The 17,293-nt window shown below is 39.7% G+C and overlaps 2 protein-coding genes across 7 annotated transcripts; both read left to right on the top strand.

The window, feature by feature from the left end:
* The first annotated feature begins 384 nt into the window (after nucleotides 1–384).
* On the top strand, nucleotides 385–11,623 carry LOC147149883 (uncharacterized). Of its 4 annotated transcripts, XM_086024883.1 has the most exons (5): nucleotides 385–1,072; nucleotides 2,201–2,622; nucleotides 4,070–4,169; nucleotides 5,856–6,140; nucleotides 11,506–11,623. In XM_086024883.1, the coding sequence occupies exons 2-5, from the start codon at nucleotides 2,554–2,556 to the stop codon at nucleotides 11,598–11,600; spliced, it is 549 nt and encodes a 182-aa protein (XP_085881009.1). In that variant the 5' UTR covers nucleotides 385–1,072; nucleotides 2,201–2,553; the 3' UTR covers nucleotides 11,601–11,623. The 4 variants fall into 4 exon arrangements, with proteins under 4 accessions (XP_085881009.1, XP_085881008.1, XP_085881007.1 ...); XM_086024882.1 differs by lacking the exons at nucleotides 4,070–4,169; nucleotides 5,856–6,140; nucleotides 11,506–11,623 and having other exon boundaries at nucleotides 2,201–4,057; XM_086024881.1 differs by lacking the exons at nucleotides 385–1,072; nucleotides 4,070–4,169; nucleotides 11,506–11,623 and having other exon boundaries at nucleotides 2,493–2,622; nucleotides 5,856–9,985.
* LOC147149882 (uncharacterized) lies at nucleotides 11,574–16,414 on the top strand. Of its 3 annotated transcripts, none has more exons than XM_086024872.1 (2): nucleotides 11,574–11,754; nucleotides 13,370–16,414. In XM_086024872.1, the coding sequence occupies exons 1-2, from the start codon at nucleotides 11,706–11,708 to the stop codon at nucleotides 15,205–15,207; spliced, it is 1,887 nt and encodes a 628-aa protein (XP_085880998.1). In that variant the 5' UTR covers nucleotides 11,574–11,705; the 3' UTR covers nucleotides 15,208–16,414. The 3 variants fall into 3 exon arrangements, with proteins under 3 accessions (XP_085880998.1, XP_085880999.1, XP_085880997.1); XM_086024873.1 differs by having other exon boundaries at nucleotides 11,626–11,762; XM_086024871.1 differs by lacking the exon at nucleotides 11,574–11,754 and adding an exon at nucleotides 12,185–12,575.
* The last annotated feature ends 879 nt before the right edge of the window (nucleotides 16,415–17,293 follow it).

The raw sequence follows: 17,293 nt of genomic DNA, 5'->3' as shown, positions 1-17,293 counted from the left end.
AGTGTTAGCATTTTTTAACATTGAAGAATGACGTTATATTATAACGTCTTGAATAGGAATTAATTAAACACAAAGAAAGTATTTTATAATGTTTCATATTGATACTTACTCAGTGTAAAACATGGGCCTGTTTGGATAAACATGCGTCACTAATTCGCTTGTCTCTAAACAAAGACAATTAGCTACCTGCTGCTGTCTACTGATGGTATGGAAGAGTATTACAATGTTAAAAAAAATCAAATAAAGTACATTACTGCTACTTTTGCGAGGAAGATCCTACGTCACTTCCGCTTATGCCCGGAGAAGAAGACGCCGCCGTTCCCGTGAAAAAACAGCAGAACGTTTGCGTTTCTCCTACCGAACTGGCAACACTTCGTGGCTGACTAGGGCTGCAAGATTGTATGTAGATAATGTCAAGTATTTCTTTATAGAAAGTGTTCTCCCTCCGAATAACCGTTAACCACAATCCGATTCCGACAGCCACGAAACGTGACGTCTACAGTAGGCACACACGGCAGGACGATCCTCAACAGCAGGCGCGCAGGCCACCGGAGGTTTTTACTGTAGAATTTTGCACACTGGCACCACCTGCGTATTTTGTCTTATTGTACATGCCGTACAGCGTTCAAATACGACCGACCTGTTGCGCGTGCGCACTGCAGATTGCGTATACGCCGGAGGTCGTGGTTTGGTCACGCGATTCGCTAAATTATTCTTCCAGAATTAGGATTGAAGGCATTTAAGATTCGACACATTACGTCCTTTTCTACTTCACTGGGCTATTACATCACAAGTGAAATCTTGGTGCCCGAATAAACTCATCTGGGTTCACGTTGAAGCTTTTCTGGCTAACTTAGCTTAGACTGCTCGCAGATAACAAAGACACACGTGTGTTAGCAGCACTTCTCTAAGAAGAGCTAAGTGAGTGCAAAGGGTTGTGAGTGTCCCGTGAAAATGTCTCCCGCAAGAAAGTCAGCAGAGTGCAAGGAGGAACTTCATGCAACAAAAGAATCTTTCAAGGCACAAAGTCACTTCTTCAAGATGGTACCTCGAATTGTCTTGCACAGAGCAGGTTTGTTCACTTCTCATTCTCACTTGTTAAAGGGAGACTTGGATGAGCTTAACATTGGCACTTATAATAGGTTTGCATGTAAAAATGACATCAGTACTAAAATGCCCCCCACCCCCAAAAAAGACTAGTGATTTAAAGGCTTTTTTGTGATTAGATTTACACATCAGCAAAGAAGCAGTCTTGTTTTTTTTTTAAAGCAAAGAAGCAGTGTGCGCTCGTCCCATCATAACTCTATATAGCTCTGCTCACTTCCACATTTCCTCATTGTCATATAAATCAGCCACGGAGAGGTTCATCCTTTTGATATGTTGAAGTGGGCATTGGTAGGGATGTCCACATAAATTTTGGTGCCAATTGATCACCGTTTTTGGACGTTATAAGCAACTAAAGTACAATGATTTCAAATGGAGAGTTTGTAATCGGTCCCTCCAATGACTCAGACCGAACAAGGATAGAACGGTAGGGGGCGCAACCATTTGCCTCATTAACAAGAGGCGTTATTCATGGAGTCACTTGTTTCCTAATTTCTCCCAAATTTATTGATAAAATAGAAAATGACAACTGTTTTCATTTTCCCGATCAAAAAATATATGCAATGAACTTGTTAGTGAAAACATGTCCATCCTTGCCCAACCATCCCTTTAAAGAGGAAGTCAACCCAAACATATTTTCTTCAATAATATGTTCTATGCAGGCCCACTAGTTGAAACAGGGCATTATGATAAATATTGCGTTTGTGGAATAAGAGTTAATCCACCCATTTTTAGCCATCTCTGGGGACAGCCATTTCGTCACTTCTGTCGACTGAAAATGACATCACAGTTGCTCTGGCCTCAGGTAACGACCAATCAGAGCTCACCTGTTTTCTGGAGCTGAGCCATGATTGGTCATTATCTGAGCTCTGACTTTATGATGTTGCGTGCTACACCTAACAGACGGCGTGTACCAACTTTCCGACGGTCGACAGCGGATTAGTGTGTAGAGGCCTTAAGTCGCTTTTCTGGTCGTAAGAATGATTAAATATGCCACACATTCATGAAAAATATTCCACAGACTGTTGAATGCCATTATATGCTTTACAGACTGCCTGAGTCTGCAATTGCAAGTTTGTTTTCTTGTGCCCTGCAGACATCAGTGCAGAGTATTTCCGTCATGAGCAGTGGGAGCCAGAGTCCACCCAAATTAAAGAGGAGTAGCCAGAATCTGCCCAAATTAAAGAGGAGGAGGAGCCAGAGTCTGCCCAATTGAAAGAGGAGGTGGAGACAGAATTTGCACAAATTAAAGATGAGGAGAAGCCAGAATCTGCGCAAATTAAAGAAGAGGCGGAGCCAGAGCCTTCTTGCATAAAAGAACAGCCGGAGGATGAAATCATCAAGTTTCCATTGACTGGTGTTAATGCGAAGAGTGACAAAAGTGATGGAGAGCACAGTGGAGGATCTCAATCAGACGGCCTCATACCGCTACTTTCAAATGGTGACAACATGATGTCCCAGGCTTCTGACGCTGACAATGACAATGATAAAGATGATAAACACTTGAAAGGTGATATGGTAAGTCCCACTAACAAAAAACGTGTTAAATGTTCTCAGTGTGACAAAACTTTTGCCCAAAAGTCAACCTTGAAAAAACACACAAGAACAGCACACACTAGAGAAAAAATATTTGCCTGCTCACTATGTGATAAAACATTTTTAAGCAAGGCAGACTTAACAAAGCACACAACAACACAAGCTAAAGAAAAACCTTTTGCCTGCTCAGTTTGTGGGAAAAGATTCTCTTTCAAGACATATTTAAACAGACACACTAGAGGACACACTGGAGAAAAACGTTTTGCATGCTCAGTTTGTGGCAGAAGATTTTCAACAAATGGAAATTTAAGAACACATACAAGAATACACACTGGTGAAAAACCTTTTGGCTGCTCAGTTTGCGGGAAAAGATTTTCTCTAAAGGCAACCTTAATAAGACACACAAGAACACACACTGGGGAAAAACCTTTTGACTGCTCAGTGTGTGGGAAAAGATTCACTCAAAATGATGCTTTAATAATTCACACAAGAACACACACTGGAGAAAAACCTTATTCCTGCTCAGTTTGTGTTAAAGAATTCTCCACAATGGCACATTTAAACAGACACATAAGAAATCACACCGGCGAAAAAAAAACATTTGACAATGACAATATTGTTTTGGTAAAGTAATTTGTGCACATGTTCCCTTTGAACACGAGAGATTTGAAAACACTTCGATTAGACTATAATTGGGGTGTCATTACACAAGCTGGTGAAAGAACCTGACATATTTACTTTAAGTAATATTGGACATAATCGCCTGTTTAGTATCATCCGGGCTGAGTTTGTGCGGCAAACAGTTTTGGAAGTTTGGGGGGGTACTGATAACTGCATCTGATTCATTTTAAAATTGTAAAATTCCTAAAATCTTCTTTGGTCCACTATATGGTAGCCTTTTCACTTAAAAATGCATCAAATTAATGGCATTTTTTTTTTCAATTTTTTGCATGAAGTGTAGAGTTTTGAGAACATGCAATAAATTAATACTTTGAATTAACCAGTGACCACAAAAATTTCTTGCCAATGCGCATTTAGGTGTTTTGACCGAGTGGCGTTGCCATAGCATGGTATCAAAATGGCCGACCTGTTGCGCATGCGCACTGCAGGTTGCGTGAGCGTCGTAGATCGTGGCTTGGACACGCACTTCACTAAACAATTCTTTCCAGAATGAGTTCTGAACGAACTAATGCCTCGACACAATACGTCAATTTCTAGTATTTTCTACTAACTTGAGTTGTAGAGCACCATTATATTAAATCTTCGTATCCGGATAAACTTGTATGGGTGCACGTTGTAGCTTCTCTGGCTAAATTATCTTAGCTTGCTACCTGCTAACAAAGAGCCACGTTTGTTAGTAACAAGTTGCTAAAACGATCAAGTGAATGCAAAGTGTTGTGATTTTCACGTGAAAATGTGTGCAAGAAAGACAGCAGCGTACAAGGGAGAACTACATGGCATAGAAGAGGACATCAAGCCACAACCCCACCTCTGCAAGTTGGAAACTCAAGTTTTCTTACACAGAGCAGGTTTGTTTACTTGTCATTCAAAGTCTTTTAGTGGCTACGTTGAATGATTTGTAATGGAATCCTCACTACCGCATTACGTTACATTTACTAAAACATTAACGTACCCGATATACGAGATGCTCTGATGGTGTCCCATCATGATTTTTTTGAGCCAACTGTAACAAATAGGATTGTTAGTTTGTGGCTATGTGTTCCCAAGGCAACTGTTAAATTGTTGCATAACGCTCAAGGCGGGCTGAAACATAGTGTATGGGAGACGGGCTGTTGAAATAAAAGTAAGTGAGCAAATGTAAGAGCTCTAACCATCCATTGTGGATAGTAAACAGAACAGAATGAAACACCAGAGGAGAGACTCCGACATTTGCCTATCTACGGAGTGCAGAATTTTTACTTTTAATCACCATTATGGATGGTGATTAACCATCAGGGAAGCTCATAATGCCAGTCATTTTTAGATTCATTTTTGGACTTGCGTCTGTCATATCATGATAATTAAAAAAAAAAAAAGCTCTTTCTGTTCCGCAGTAATCACCAGTCAAGTTTAACCCAAATCCCCGTTTCTGGAAAAAAAAATATGTGAAGAGCTTCTATGGGAAGAGACAACAAGCAGAAGTGAGATTACCACTATTTTTTTTACTTGGACAACAAACTCAAACATATCAACGTAAAACACTAAGAGAAGACCTTTCATACCAGTCGTTTGAAGATGTTTTTTTTTTTTTTCACTACTTTTACAGTTATGTCTGTGTTTTGTGTGTTGTAGTTACATGTGGGTATGTTGTGTACGTGCCTCGCTGTGTTGTGTATTAATGCGTGTGTTGCCAAATCTACACTCATTACAACTTTGTGTGGCACACAAAAAAACAATCCCCTGTGTACAACGGTACACAAGATGTGCACCACCACATCTTTGTCTCACTTGGTTGGCCTTTCTGTGCACACACCCAACATCGCCTTTCTGGTCTTAACTTCTTGCCTGTGGGCTTTAACGGAAATCAACCCAAACATATTTTTTTCAAGAATATGTTCTATGCAGGCCCGCTAGTTGAAGCAAAACATTCAGACAAATATTGTGTTTGTGGAATATGATCCACCTGTTTTTAGCCATCTCTGGGGGCAACCATTTTGTTACTTCTGTCGACTGAAAATGACATCACACAGACGTAGGGCTCAGATAACGTCCAATCATAGCTCAGCTTCAGAAAACAATGACATGTCCTACCGCGGAAAAGGGACGCTTTCTCTATAAGGCCAATGTTGTCCTTGTCTGCCTGGAAGGCACTCAACTTCTTGAATTTCAATGAGAAGAAAACAAGTTATGGTGTTTGGTCCCGCTGCCCTTCTACAACTCACCCTGTTGACCTGGGCTCTCTGGCGCCTTACTAAAGCCAACAGTTTCCAACTTGGGTTTTGAATTGAACAGTGCTTTTAAATTGGACCAGCAAATTGGTGTTGTTGTTAAACCCATCTTTTTCATCTTAGGCAGTTGGCCTAGTTACAGCCTCTCTTTTTTCAACATCACTTAGAAACAGTAATCCATGCCTTCATTACATTGAGGATGGATTACTGTCATGCACTTTATTCTGGAGTCGCATCCGTCAACTGCCGTTCTTTGACGCACAAAACCATTTTATATGCAATAATACATGATGTCAAAGTCAAATTTTGTTTTCTTTTGTCCTGCAGTCCTCAATGAAGATCATCTAGGTTCCGACCAGCAGGAGCCAGAGTGTGTCCAAATGAAAGAGGAAGAGGAGCAAGAGCCTCCTCACATAAAAGAAGAAGAGCAAGAGGACGAAATCACCAAGTTTCCATTGACTGGTGTCAGTGTGAAGAGTGAAGACGGTGATGGAGAGCACTGTGGAAGATCGCAATCAGACAGCCTCATACCGCCACTTTCTGATGTTGACGACATAACATCACAGTCTTCTGACACTGACGACGATGATAAAGATGATGAACACTCGAAAGGTGATGTGACACGTCACACTGACAGTGGACGGGTGACATGTTCTCAGTGTGACAAAACCTTTGTCAACAAGTCATCCTTGAAAAGACACACAAGAACACATACTGGGGAAAAGCCTTTTGCGTGCTCAGTTTGTGGTAAAAGATTCTCTAGGAAAGGAGATTTAACAAGCCACACAAGAAAGCACACTGGGGAGAAGCCCTTTGCTTGTTCAGTTTGTGGTAAATGTTATTCTCTAAAGGATAGCTTTATAAGTCACACAAAAACACACACTGGAGAAAAACCTTTTGCTTGCTTAGATTGTGATAAAGTATTTTTTAGAAAGGGAGATTTAACAGTTCACACAAGAACGCACACTGGAGAAAAACCTTTTGTTTGTTCAGTTTGTGGGAAAACATTTTCTCTAAAGGAAAGCTTAAGAAGACACGCGAGAACACACACTGGGGAAAAACCGTTTTCCTGCTCAGTTTGTGGGAAAAGTTTCTCTCGACAAGGGCATTTAAGAGATCACTTAAAAACACACACTGGAGTAAAGCCTTTTGCCTGTTCAGATTGTGGTAAAAGTTTCTCTTCAAGGACACATTTAACAAGACACACAAGAAGACACACGGGAGAAAAGCCTTTTGTCTGCTCAGATTGTGGTAAAAGGTTTTCTACAAAGGGAGAGTTAACGATTCACACAAGAACACACACTGGGGAAAAACCATTTGTCTGTTCGGTGTGCGATAAAAGTTTTGCTACAAACGACCATTTAAAAATACACACAAGAACACACACTGGGGAAAAGCCTTTTGCCTGTACACTATGTGGTAAAGGGTTTAAGATAAAGAAAGAATTAAAAGTACACACAAGAACACACACAGGGGAGAAACCATTTGAATGTTCATTTTGTTGTACAAGATTCAGACAAAAGGGACATTTGAAAGCACACCGAAGAACTCACACTGGAGAAAAGCCATTTGCCTGTTCAGTATGTGAAAAAAGATTCACTCAAAAGAAACTTTTAAAAGCACATACAAGCACGCACACTGAAGAAAATCCTTTTGCCTGCACAGTTTTTGTTACATAGTTATCCCTGTTTAATGAGTGATTTAATGAGTGATTTTGTGCAGCAACCAATTTAGCAGTTTTGCTACTGTACTACTGCTCACTCAGCAGCCTTCTTGAAATACTTTCTTTTTCTCATCAATTTTCAACAGAAATTATTACTTACTACTCAAGCCTGACTGATTTGGATTTCTTGAGTTTGATGCCAATTACAATATTTGGTGGGAAAATATCTGATAACTGGACAATCATCCGATTAATTTAAAATATATATAATGCCTAAAATAACTTCTTTTTTAGTCTCCTATATATCCCAACATAGCATATTCACTTAAAATTACATTAACTTAATGGACATTTTCTAGTGTCTCTTTATGTAATTGTAAAATGCCTAATTTGTTTAAAACACAATACACTCAACTCAACTTTATTTATAGAGCACTTTGAAACAACCACCGCTGCTTACAAAGTGCTGTAAATGAAGCAAAAATAAGTCATAGAACAACAAAGATGGTTAAAACAATGGGCGAGACCATTTAAAGATTTAAAAACAAATAATACAATCATAAAAAGAACTATAAAATGTACAGGGAGCCAGTGACGGGAGTTATGTTCTTCCTCTTATGAGTACCAGTCAAGAGGCGAACAGCAGCCATTTTGGACTAACTGGCAGAGCTGGGCAGTCCGACCCGGGAGCGGAACGGCCCGGGCGGACGCCCATTTTTGGGGCGGGGGGTGACACGTCTGAAAAAAAGGGGCGGACTAGGCAAGAGCAGAAGTGGATTTTAGTCCAGCCCACTAAATGGCCCGCATATGTGGGACGTAGCCGTGAGACAGCCAAACTTCATATCAACCTCCTCGGCGAAATGGGCAATGTTCTTCAATGTAAAGTGCCGCGAGACGTAGCGTTGCGGTGTCAGTTGTCCTGCTACACTTCAAGATTACATTCAATCTTTTTCACTGCATGACAATGACTTTGCCTTTACACCGTGATGCGTACGTAAACATGGCAGGGAGGTCCGTTTGTTGTATGGTCCTCAGTCATGGTTTCATAAAGTAGAATGCATAGGTGTCCAGGATTTTGCTCAGCAAATTCATGGAGGAAGTGAGAACAGATCTAAATTAAAAACATGTGTTTAGAATTTTGGTAAATTCATATACTTTGTGTCATGGTGCTTTTTAGATATGAATTGAATGAATAAGCCACCAACGTCAGTCTGCAAAGTGGTGTTAGTGACAATCACTCTGTTTGGCTGTCAGCCAAGAAATACAAATCAGTGCATGAGATGTACAAATCTGTAAAATGGTATCCAATTTATGTCAGATCTTTTAACCAAACAATATTATAATTTGTAACTGTATTGCATTGGTTCAAGTATAACAATTTTTCAGTGTGTAAAATACAATATTATATCAATTCTACAAGGAAATATCACATACCTTTTCACATTTATTAACTGTAAAATTAACAATTGATAATTGTTCTGTTTTTTACAATATGTTGCCTTAAAATACACACCGATTCATTGGTATTCATATTACAGATTTTTGATGTCATGATTTTACAGCATATTAATGTTAATTTTCAAACATTTTTTAGAGTGTAGGGCGCAAGCCCAATTATCAATTCACACAAACAACTCAGTGCGTGTTTGTTTTATCTTTCAAGAAGGCATCCAAATAAAAAAACATAAAGACTCACACAAGTTGATTGGATTTTCCGTCTGTTTCTTTCAGTCTCTGAAGTTCAGGAATCTGACAAAAGTCAAGCCGGGCTTGCCTTCCTTAACCTCGCGGGGGACTCGTACCAGGGACGGGCACATTCAGAAAAGAGCGCTATCTAAAATGCAACCCTCGCATATATATCATATTGCCCTAACAGAGAAATTGAATCAAAAAATGTCGGTAGACTCTAATCTTCTCCCTCCGTGGTTTATCACTCCAAGTCTCCGGTCATCTTGGTGCCTCGAGTCCTGCCCCGATTGGCGGCTCCAGAGTCCCAAGGACTCAGCCCTGAGAAACAACTCGAGGCCACATTCCACCCCACAAGCTTGTGTGTATATGCGTGTACAGATAAAAGTGTGTCTAACAATTGTGTATGAATGCCTGTCTGTGTGTGTGTGGGTGTGTGTGTGTGTGTGTGTGTGTGTGTGAGTGTGAGTTACACGAGACACAAAGAGTTTTCTTTCTTCCTTAGTTATTGATTGTGTTATATGACTGCTTATGTGTAAAGACATTTAGCTGATTGTGTATGATGACCATAAATGTGTAATGCCATTACCAAAAATGTGTAACACAATTACTATCTGATCCATGTATCACTAATATACTGATTCACATAAAACCGTGATTATCCATATGCAATACAATAATCACTTGACTAATATCTAGCTGACATATTGGCTAATATAGTCATCCATATCCTTCAGCTCATTTCTTCATAAAATACATATTTTGTGTAGAGCACACACTAAAATGAATTAATCAAAATAAAGTGAAACCCAATTATCCATTGGCCAGAAAAAGTACCAATCAAAATATGTGGTTGTACAACTACGTTACAAGGAATACTTTGAAGTGCAAAGAATTAAATGGAATACAACTGTGATTCAAGCAACATTTCGGAATACCGACCATTTTATAACAGTTTTAGCAACACAAGTTTGTCATCTTGTTCAAAAGGCATTGTTTGATTTAACTGTGCTGTCGCAGTCTGAACACTGGGGGGCACCACGTAAAGATGTACATGACTAAGGAAAAAGGAATAAAAAAGGCACCAAGAGGAAATCTGCCATCATGTTGACTTGATACTGTAGCGTTTTGTGCTGAGCTGTAAATAAAGGGAATAATAAATTAAAAAAAGAAATACAAGAATGTTTTTTGAATACATCTCCGACCAAACCTTAAAGTCCGCTACCACACAGCAAACGAAGCTCATTGGTAAACCCTTTGCAGTGATAAATGGCGCAATGTAGCTATGTGCTAATGCTAATGCTTTTTCTTCAAAACGGCAATCATGGCTATGCAGATGCTGTGCAGTTATACCTATGTCCAAATACGACAACAGTTCAATTAATTAAGGTGTTGTCACTGTATAAAACGAATAAATGGATGAAGCAAAATTTCCTTCAAGTAAACCAAAATAAAGCAGAGGTCATTGTTTTTGGCAATAAACAAGAGGATTGCTGTTAGTAAGAAATTGCAGTCACTGTCTTTAAAAACAAAATCGATTTGGATCTGACATTCAGATAGATATCATTCGCCCAACACTTCTCCAGTCCGAATGACATTCTGATGTCATTGCTGTATATCCTTGTGAGGTGAATTAGGCGGTCGATGTCACGCTCGTTCTGGACATACAGTTTGATGTCATCCATGTAGAGGAGATGGCTGCTCGTTGGTCCACTTCTGAACTGATACCCGAAGCCACTCTTGGTTATGGTCTGACTGAGTGCAGGCTTATGAAGAATAGCACCATAGACAACGCATCTCCTTGGAGTATATGCCACATTTGATATTTACCTGTGCAATTGGCTTTGGGTTGGCCTCTAGAGTTGTAGTCTTCAGCCTCATTGAGTTCTTGATGAAGGTTCTTAGAAAGTAGCAGCTGGATGGTTCACTGGTTAATGCTACTGAGTTTGGACACAGGCGGCAGGGGTTTGAATCACGGCCAGGGCTTCCTGACCTATAGGAAAGACCCTTCATCCTATATGCCGGTACCTTAGATGAGTGATACAATTAATGACAGAGTTATACTGGCTTGGACGTCGCTCGGGTCAACATGGTTCGTGCCTGGTGCTGGGCAACAAGGACACACTGGTGAGAAATGTCCATTCATTCATCCATCCATCCATCCATGATCTATAGTGCTTATCCTCACAAGGGTCGCGGGAGTGCTGCAGCCTATCCCCGCAGTCTTTTGGGCAGTAGGCAGGGGACACCCCGAATTGGTTGCCAGCCAATCGCAGCATATATATATATACACATATACACATATATATATATATATATATATATATATATATATATATATATATATATATATATATATATATATATATATATATATATATATATATATATATATATATATATATATATATGTGTATATATATATATATATGTGTATATATATATGTGTATATATATATATGTATATATATTGAGTAGTATAGAAGTATTAGTATATACTGTACATGTGTATATATGTGTGTGTGTGTGTGTGTGTGTGTGTGTGTGTGTGTATACAGTATGCTAAAGTGACATTATGCGATTTGACTGAGCAAAAGCTTGACTTTTGTTTTCTCTTGTGTCCTACAGACCTCAATGAAAAAGAACTTGGTCCCGAGCAGGAGGAGTCAGAGTGCGGCCAAATTAAAGAAGAAAAGGAGGCAAAGCCTCCTCACATAAAATAAGAAGAGCAGAAAGACGAAATCACCCAGTTTCCATTGACTGGTGTCTTTGTGAAAAGTGAAGGTGATGGAGAGCACTGTGGAGGATCGCAAACAGATGACGACAAAATGTTCCACTCTTCTAACACCGACGATAAAGATGACAGACACTCGAAAGGTGATATGGTACGTTCCACTGACAACAAACGTGTGAAATGTTCTCAGTGTGACAAAACTTTTTACAACAAGTCATCCGTGAAAAGACACAAAAACACAAACTGGAGGCAAACCTTTTGCCTGCTCAGTTTATGGTAAAAGATTCTCTCGAAAGGCAAATTTAGCAAGACACACAAAACTACATAGTGCCGATAAACCTTTTGCCTGCTCAGTTTGCGGTAAAAGATTCTTCAGGAAGGTACATTCAACAAGCCACAGTAGAAAACACACTGGGGAAAAACCTTTTGCCTATCTATCCATCTATCCATCTAATCTATCTAATCTATCTAATCTATCTGTCTGTCGACTCTTCCATACGCCCCGCACATTTTGCAGGCAGTCAATACGTATTTTGTCCTAGTGTTGTAGCCGTACCATGGTATCAAACGAGGCCGACCTTTTGCGTACCGTAGACGTAGTTTATGCACGGGAGATCGTGTCTTGGACACACGTTTCCCGAAACAATTCTCTTATTATCACTGACCAGACCAAAGCCTCGACACAGCACGTCGATAACTAACTTACCTGGACTAAAAAAAGAATAAATGCAATCTTCGTGTCCGTATAAACTCGTCTGGGTGCACGTTGAAGCTTCTCGGGCTAATTTGTCTTAGCCTTCTCGCTACTAACAAAGAAACACGTTTGTTAGCAACACATCGCAAAGAAGATACCAAGTTATTGTAAAGTGTGATTTTCACGTGAAAATGTGTGCACAAAAAACAGTACAGTGCAAGGAGGAACATTGTGTAACAGAAGTGGACATGAAGCCACAACGTCACCTTTGTAAGTTGGAACCTCGAGTTGTCTTACACAGAGCAGGTTTTGTTCACTTCTCATTCTCACTTTTTTTTCATGGCTACGTTCTATCCTTGTTACCGCATTACGTTACATTTACTAAAACATTGTTAACATCCAATATCGGGTACGAGGTGGATCTGATGGTGTCCCCTCATGATTATGTTTATCCAGGGGCGTGGTCAGCATTGCAGATGTTTTGCTATCAAAGGGTTGCGGGTCATGTAGTTCAAGTAGTTGACGAAGTATTTGTGTAAAAGAAGACGAGCAGGGTGGCTACGAAATCTTCGACATGACCACTTGACACTATCAAACCATACAAGTATATGTTCGGATCACTTTATATCAGGAACTTTTTGGGTTTTTCATGTGCTTTGGGTTGTAAGATTAACCTTTGATATAAATTTGAGGCAGACATGATCTTTAAATGTTTGCAAAGCTATTCAAGTTTTAATTCACATTGCCGTTTAACAGTAATCAGCTAATTATGTGGCAATACAAATTTACGTAACTCGGTCTTGCACACATTTTCACACTTGAGTATTTATCACATAATCACAACACCTTACAATCAGACTTGAAGTCTGCTGAGCAAAGACAGTCATGGCTCTTTCTTGACATCATCAAAGTCCTCCCAAGTGTGGGCATTCTTCTTTACAATCAAATAATTCACAATGTTGCGATTGCTCACTTCGAGGAACAAACTGGCTTCATTTGATTCGTCTGATTTTGAAAGCAAAGCCTTTAAGCAATCTGTGTGTTTGTTTTCTTCTGTTCTTCAGACTTCAGTGAAGAAGATCTTGGTCCTGAGCAGGAGGAACCAGAGTCCCCCCAAATGAAAGAGGAGGAGGAGGAGCCAGAGCCTCCTCACATAAAAGAAGAACAACAGGAGGATGAAGTCACCAAGTCTCCATCTACTGGTATCAGTGTGAAGAGTGAAGAAGGTGATGGAGAGCACTGTGGAGGATCTCATTCAAACGGTCTCTTGGCTCCACTCTCAGAAGGTGACGACATGACATCACATTCTTCTCACGATGACAATGAGGAAGATGATGAGGGTGATGAACACTCTAATGGTGATATGACATGTCACGCTCACAACAAACGAGTGAAATGTTCTCAGTGTGACAAAACATTTGTCAGTAAGTCATCCTTGAAAATACATACAAGAACACACTCTGGAGAAAAACCATTTGCCTGCTTAGTTTGTGCTAAAAGATTCACTCATAAGGGCCATTTGAAAATTCATACAAGAACACACACTGGAGAAAAACCTTTTGTCTGCTCAGATTGTGGTAAAGCATTTTCTGTAAAGACAAGTTTAACACTGCACACAAGAACACATACTGGTGAGAAACCTTTTGTCTGCTTAGCTTGTGGTAAAAGATTCATCGATAAAGGACATTTAACAACGCACACAAGAACACATACTGAAGAAAAACCTTTTGCATGTTCAGTATGTGGCAAAGGGTTTTCTATTAAGGGAGAGTTAAAAATACACACAAGAACACACACTGGGGAGAAACCCTTTCCCTGCTCAGTTTGCGGAACAAGATTCAGACAAAAGGGACATTTGAAAGCACACAGAAGAACACACACTGGAGAAAAACCATTTCCCTGCTTAGTTTGTGAAAAAAGATTCACTCAAAAGAGACTTTTAATAGTACACACAAGAATGCACACCGGAGAAAGTCCTTTTGCTTGCTCAGGATGTGAAAAAAGATTCTCTCAAAAGAGACTTTTAATAGCACACAGAACAATTCACACTGGAGAAAATCCTTTTGCCTGCTCAGTTTGTGGTAAAACCTTTACTAGAAAGGAAGATTTATCGAGGCACACGAGAACACACTCTGGAGAAAAACCTTTTGCCTGTTCCGTTTGTGGTAAAACATTCTCTAGAAAGGATAGATTGACAAGACACACAAGAACACACTCGGGAGAAAAAGCTTTTGCCTGCTCAGTGTGTGGTAAATTATTTTCTACAAAGGAAGATTTAACAAGGCACTCAAGAACACATTCTGGAGAAAAACCTTTTGCCTGTTCTGTCTGTGGTAAAACATTCTCTGCAAAGGGCAATTTAAGAAAGCACACAAGAACACACTCTGGAGAAAAACCCTTTGCCTGCTCAGTTTGTGGTAAAAGATTCACTGTAAAGAAGAGTTTAGCAATGCACACAAGGTCACACACCGGAGAATATCCTTTTGCCTGCTTAGTTTGTGATCGAAGATTCATTCAAGAGGAACATTTAATAAAACACACAAGAAAACACACTGGAGAAAAATCTTTTGCCTGCTCCGTTTGTAGTAAAAGATTCAATGATAAGGGACATTTAACAGCACACATAAGAACACACACAGGAGAGAAACCTTTTGCCTGCTCAGTTTGTGGCGCACAATTCAGACAGAAGGGACATTTAAAAGCACACAGAAGAACGCACACCGGGGAAAAACCTTTTCCCTGCTCAGTTTGTGATAAAAGATTCACTCGGAACTCAGATTTAACAAGACACATAAAAACACACACCGGAGATAAAGCATTTAGTTGCAGTGTATGTGACAAAAGATTCTCTCGCAAGGATCAGGTTAAGATACACAAGTGTGCTAGTGAGAAGAGCAGTTGAAAATCTTTGCTCTGAATAATATGAATTGTCCCTGTTAAATATGGTCCCGACAGATTTTGCGCGACAAACAATTTTGTAGGTTTTGAAAAGTTCTTAAAGGCCTAATCTAACAGTTTGTAACTGTACTGCTCACTCAGCACCTGTCCTCAAGCAGATTGTTTTTCTCCTTTTCAATCCTCAACATCAATGAATACTTAAAGCGGAAATTAACCCAAACAATTTTTTTTTCAATAACATGTTTCCAGCAGGCCCACTAGTTGAAACGCGGCATTCTGATTAATATTGAATTTGCGGAATATGAGTTAAGCAGCAAAATCCGCCAATTTTTAGCCTTCTTGGCGGCCATTTTGTCACTTCCGTCGACTGCAAATGACATCACAACTGCTTAAGGCTCAGGTAACGACCAGTAATGGCTCAGCTACAGAAAACAGGTCAGCTGCTCCTTGGAGGGGTGGTGGGGGGCTGTTGCTAATGAAAGTTTAGTCGGACTCGCAGACGGATCCCCGTTTAAAATTAGAGGCGGACCGGTCTATAGACGGGTTCCTTTTTTTCCCCCCAGAAAAAAAGGCAATTGACGGATGGCAGAAGGGTACGCGCGCAGCAGACGGACAACGAATAACGGACGGTTTAGTTCTTGGGCTCGGTACTCATCCCTTCAAATCTGGAGCTTTTATTTAAAACTCATACAAAAATTGTGGTCACAAAACTTAGGGTGAAGCATGGGCTCTTTTTCAGAAATACTATCTGCTCCATGGTGACCCTCTTGTCGTTTTTTTGTACTTGTTTTTTGTGGTGCTTACTCAGTTTTCTGATCACGTTTGCCAATGTGTCACTTTTGTTAGCATCTGTTGCCTCCAGTGTTACCATGTACAAGATTTAGGCATCTCAGTCACTAATGTATGACCTATTCAAACAAAGCATTGTTTGGGCAATTTTGAGTCTGTTTTGGGGAACTGGATTTTGCAGGAAGCACCAAAGAATCTTGTCGTATGAATATTGATTAAAAAAAAGAAAGAGGTGGGATTCCAAAAGACTTTCTTTGTCTTGTCCCTTTTAAGACACAATTAGATGCTTTCCTTCCTTCTTTTACATGTGTGAAACATTTCCTTGTTAGGAAGATATAAAATATGCTATGTATGTATGTTTCTCTGTGATTTACTATGAAATGCCTTTACCTGAAATAAATGGAAAAAGAAACATCTGTCTACAAACCCCAACTCCTATGAAGTTGTAACATTGTGTAAGACAGAAAACAATGGTTTGCAATGCTTTTCAACCAGGAATTATTGGATCAGACGTGCATGAGTGGAGATAGAGTCAGAGCCAGAGTGCATATACGGTATGGGGTAAACGGTCAACGATGTGTGTGTGGGGGTGTGGGGGGCTAAGGCGGTTGGTCGGGGGCTTCGTATTTTACCACTTGGCGTGCTCGTCAGCCGCATCGTCAATCAAGCTTTGATTCACATAGAGCTCAACAAATCAGAAGCTACACGTAGCTTAACCAATGAGAGGATGGGGAAACTCAGTCGTCAACAGGCAGCAGAGAAGGTGTTCAGGAGGTGAATCTAGAATCTGATTGGCTATAAGAAGAACGAGCAATTTATTTTGGAGATATATTAGTTAGAGAATTAATTTGTCCTAAAGTAAATGCTAAATAAATACTAGTATACATAAGGTCATTTTTAATGTGAACACACAGTGTTTATTAGCGAACGAATATTTTCTGAAATTAAAACTGTGATTAGATTAATCTAATTGATTTGATTCATCTAATTAATCAAAGAAAAGTGATTAGAATGGTTAGATGAATGTAATCAATTACAATATTATAATCACAGTGCCTGCTCTCACGTAAAAAAAAACATCAAAGACTTCTCACTATGCGTATACTGGAACAAGACTATCTCCCTCCCATGTCTATCACGATGTTAAAGTATAAACATGATTTTATCTGTTACATGATCAGTATCTTCATACGGATTCCACTTTTCTTATGAATGCGCATTGAGCAGGCTGCGACGTCAATACGTATTTTGACCGCAGGTAGTTGCCATAACAGGGTATCAAAAGTAGCCTTTGTTGCGCA

The sequence above is a fragment of the Filicampus tigris genome, chromosome 3 (assembly GCF_054856515.1).
Source record: "Filicampus tigris isolate MCC_2025a chromosome 3, RoL_Ftig_1.0, whole genome shotgun sequence".
Taxonomy (NCBI): domain Eukaryota; kingdom Metazoa; phylum Chordata; class Actinopteri; order Syngnathiformes; family Syngnathidae; genus Filicampus; species Filicampus tigris.
Note: the sequence above shows the minus strand (reverse complement) of the source record. Positions and strands in the feature narration are given on the sequence as shown.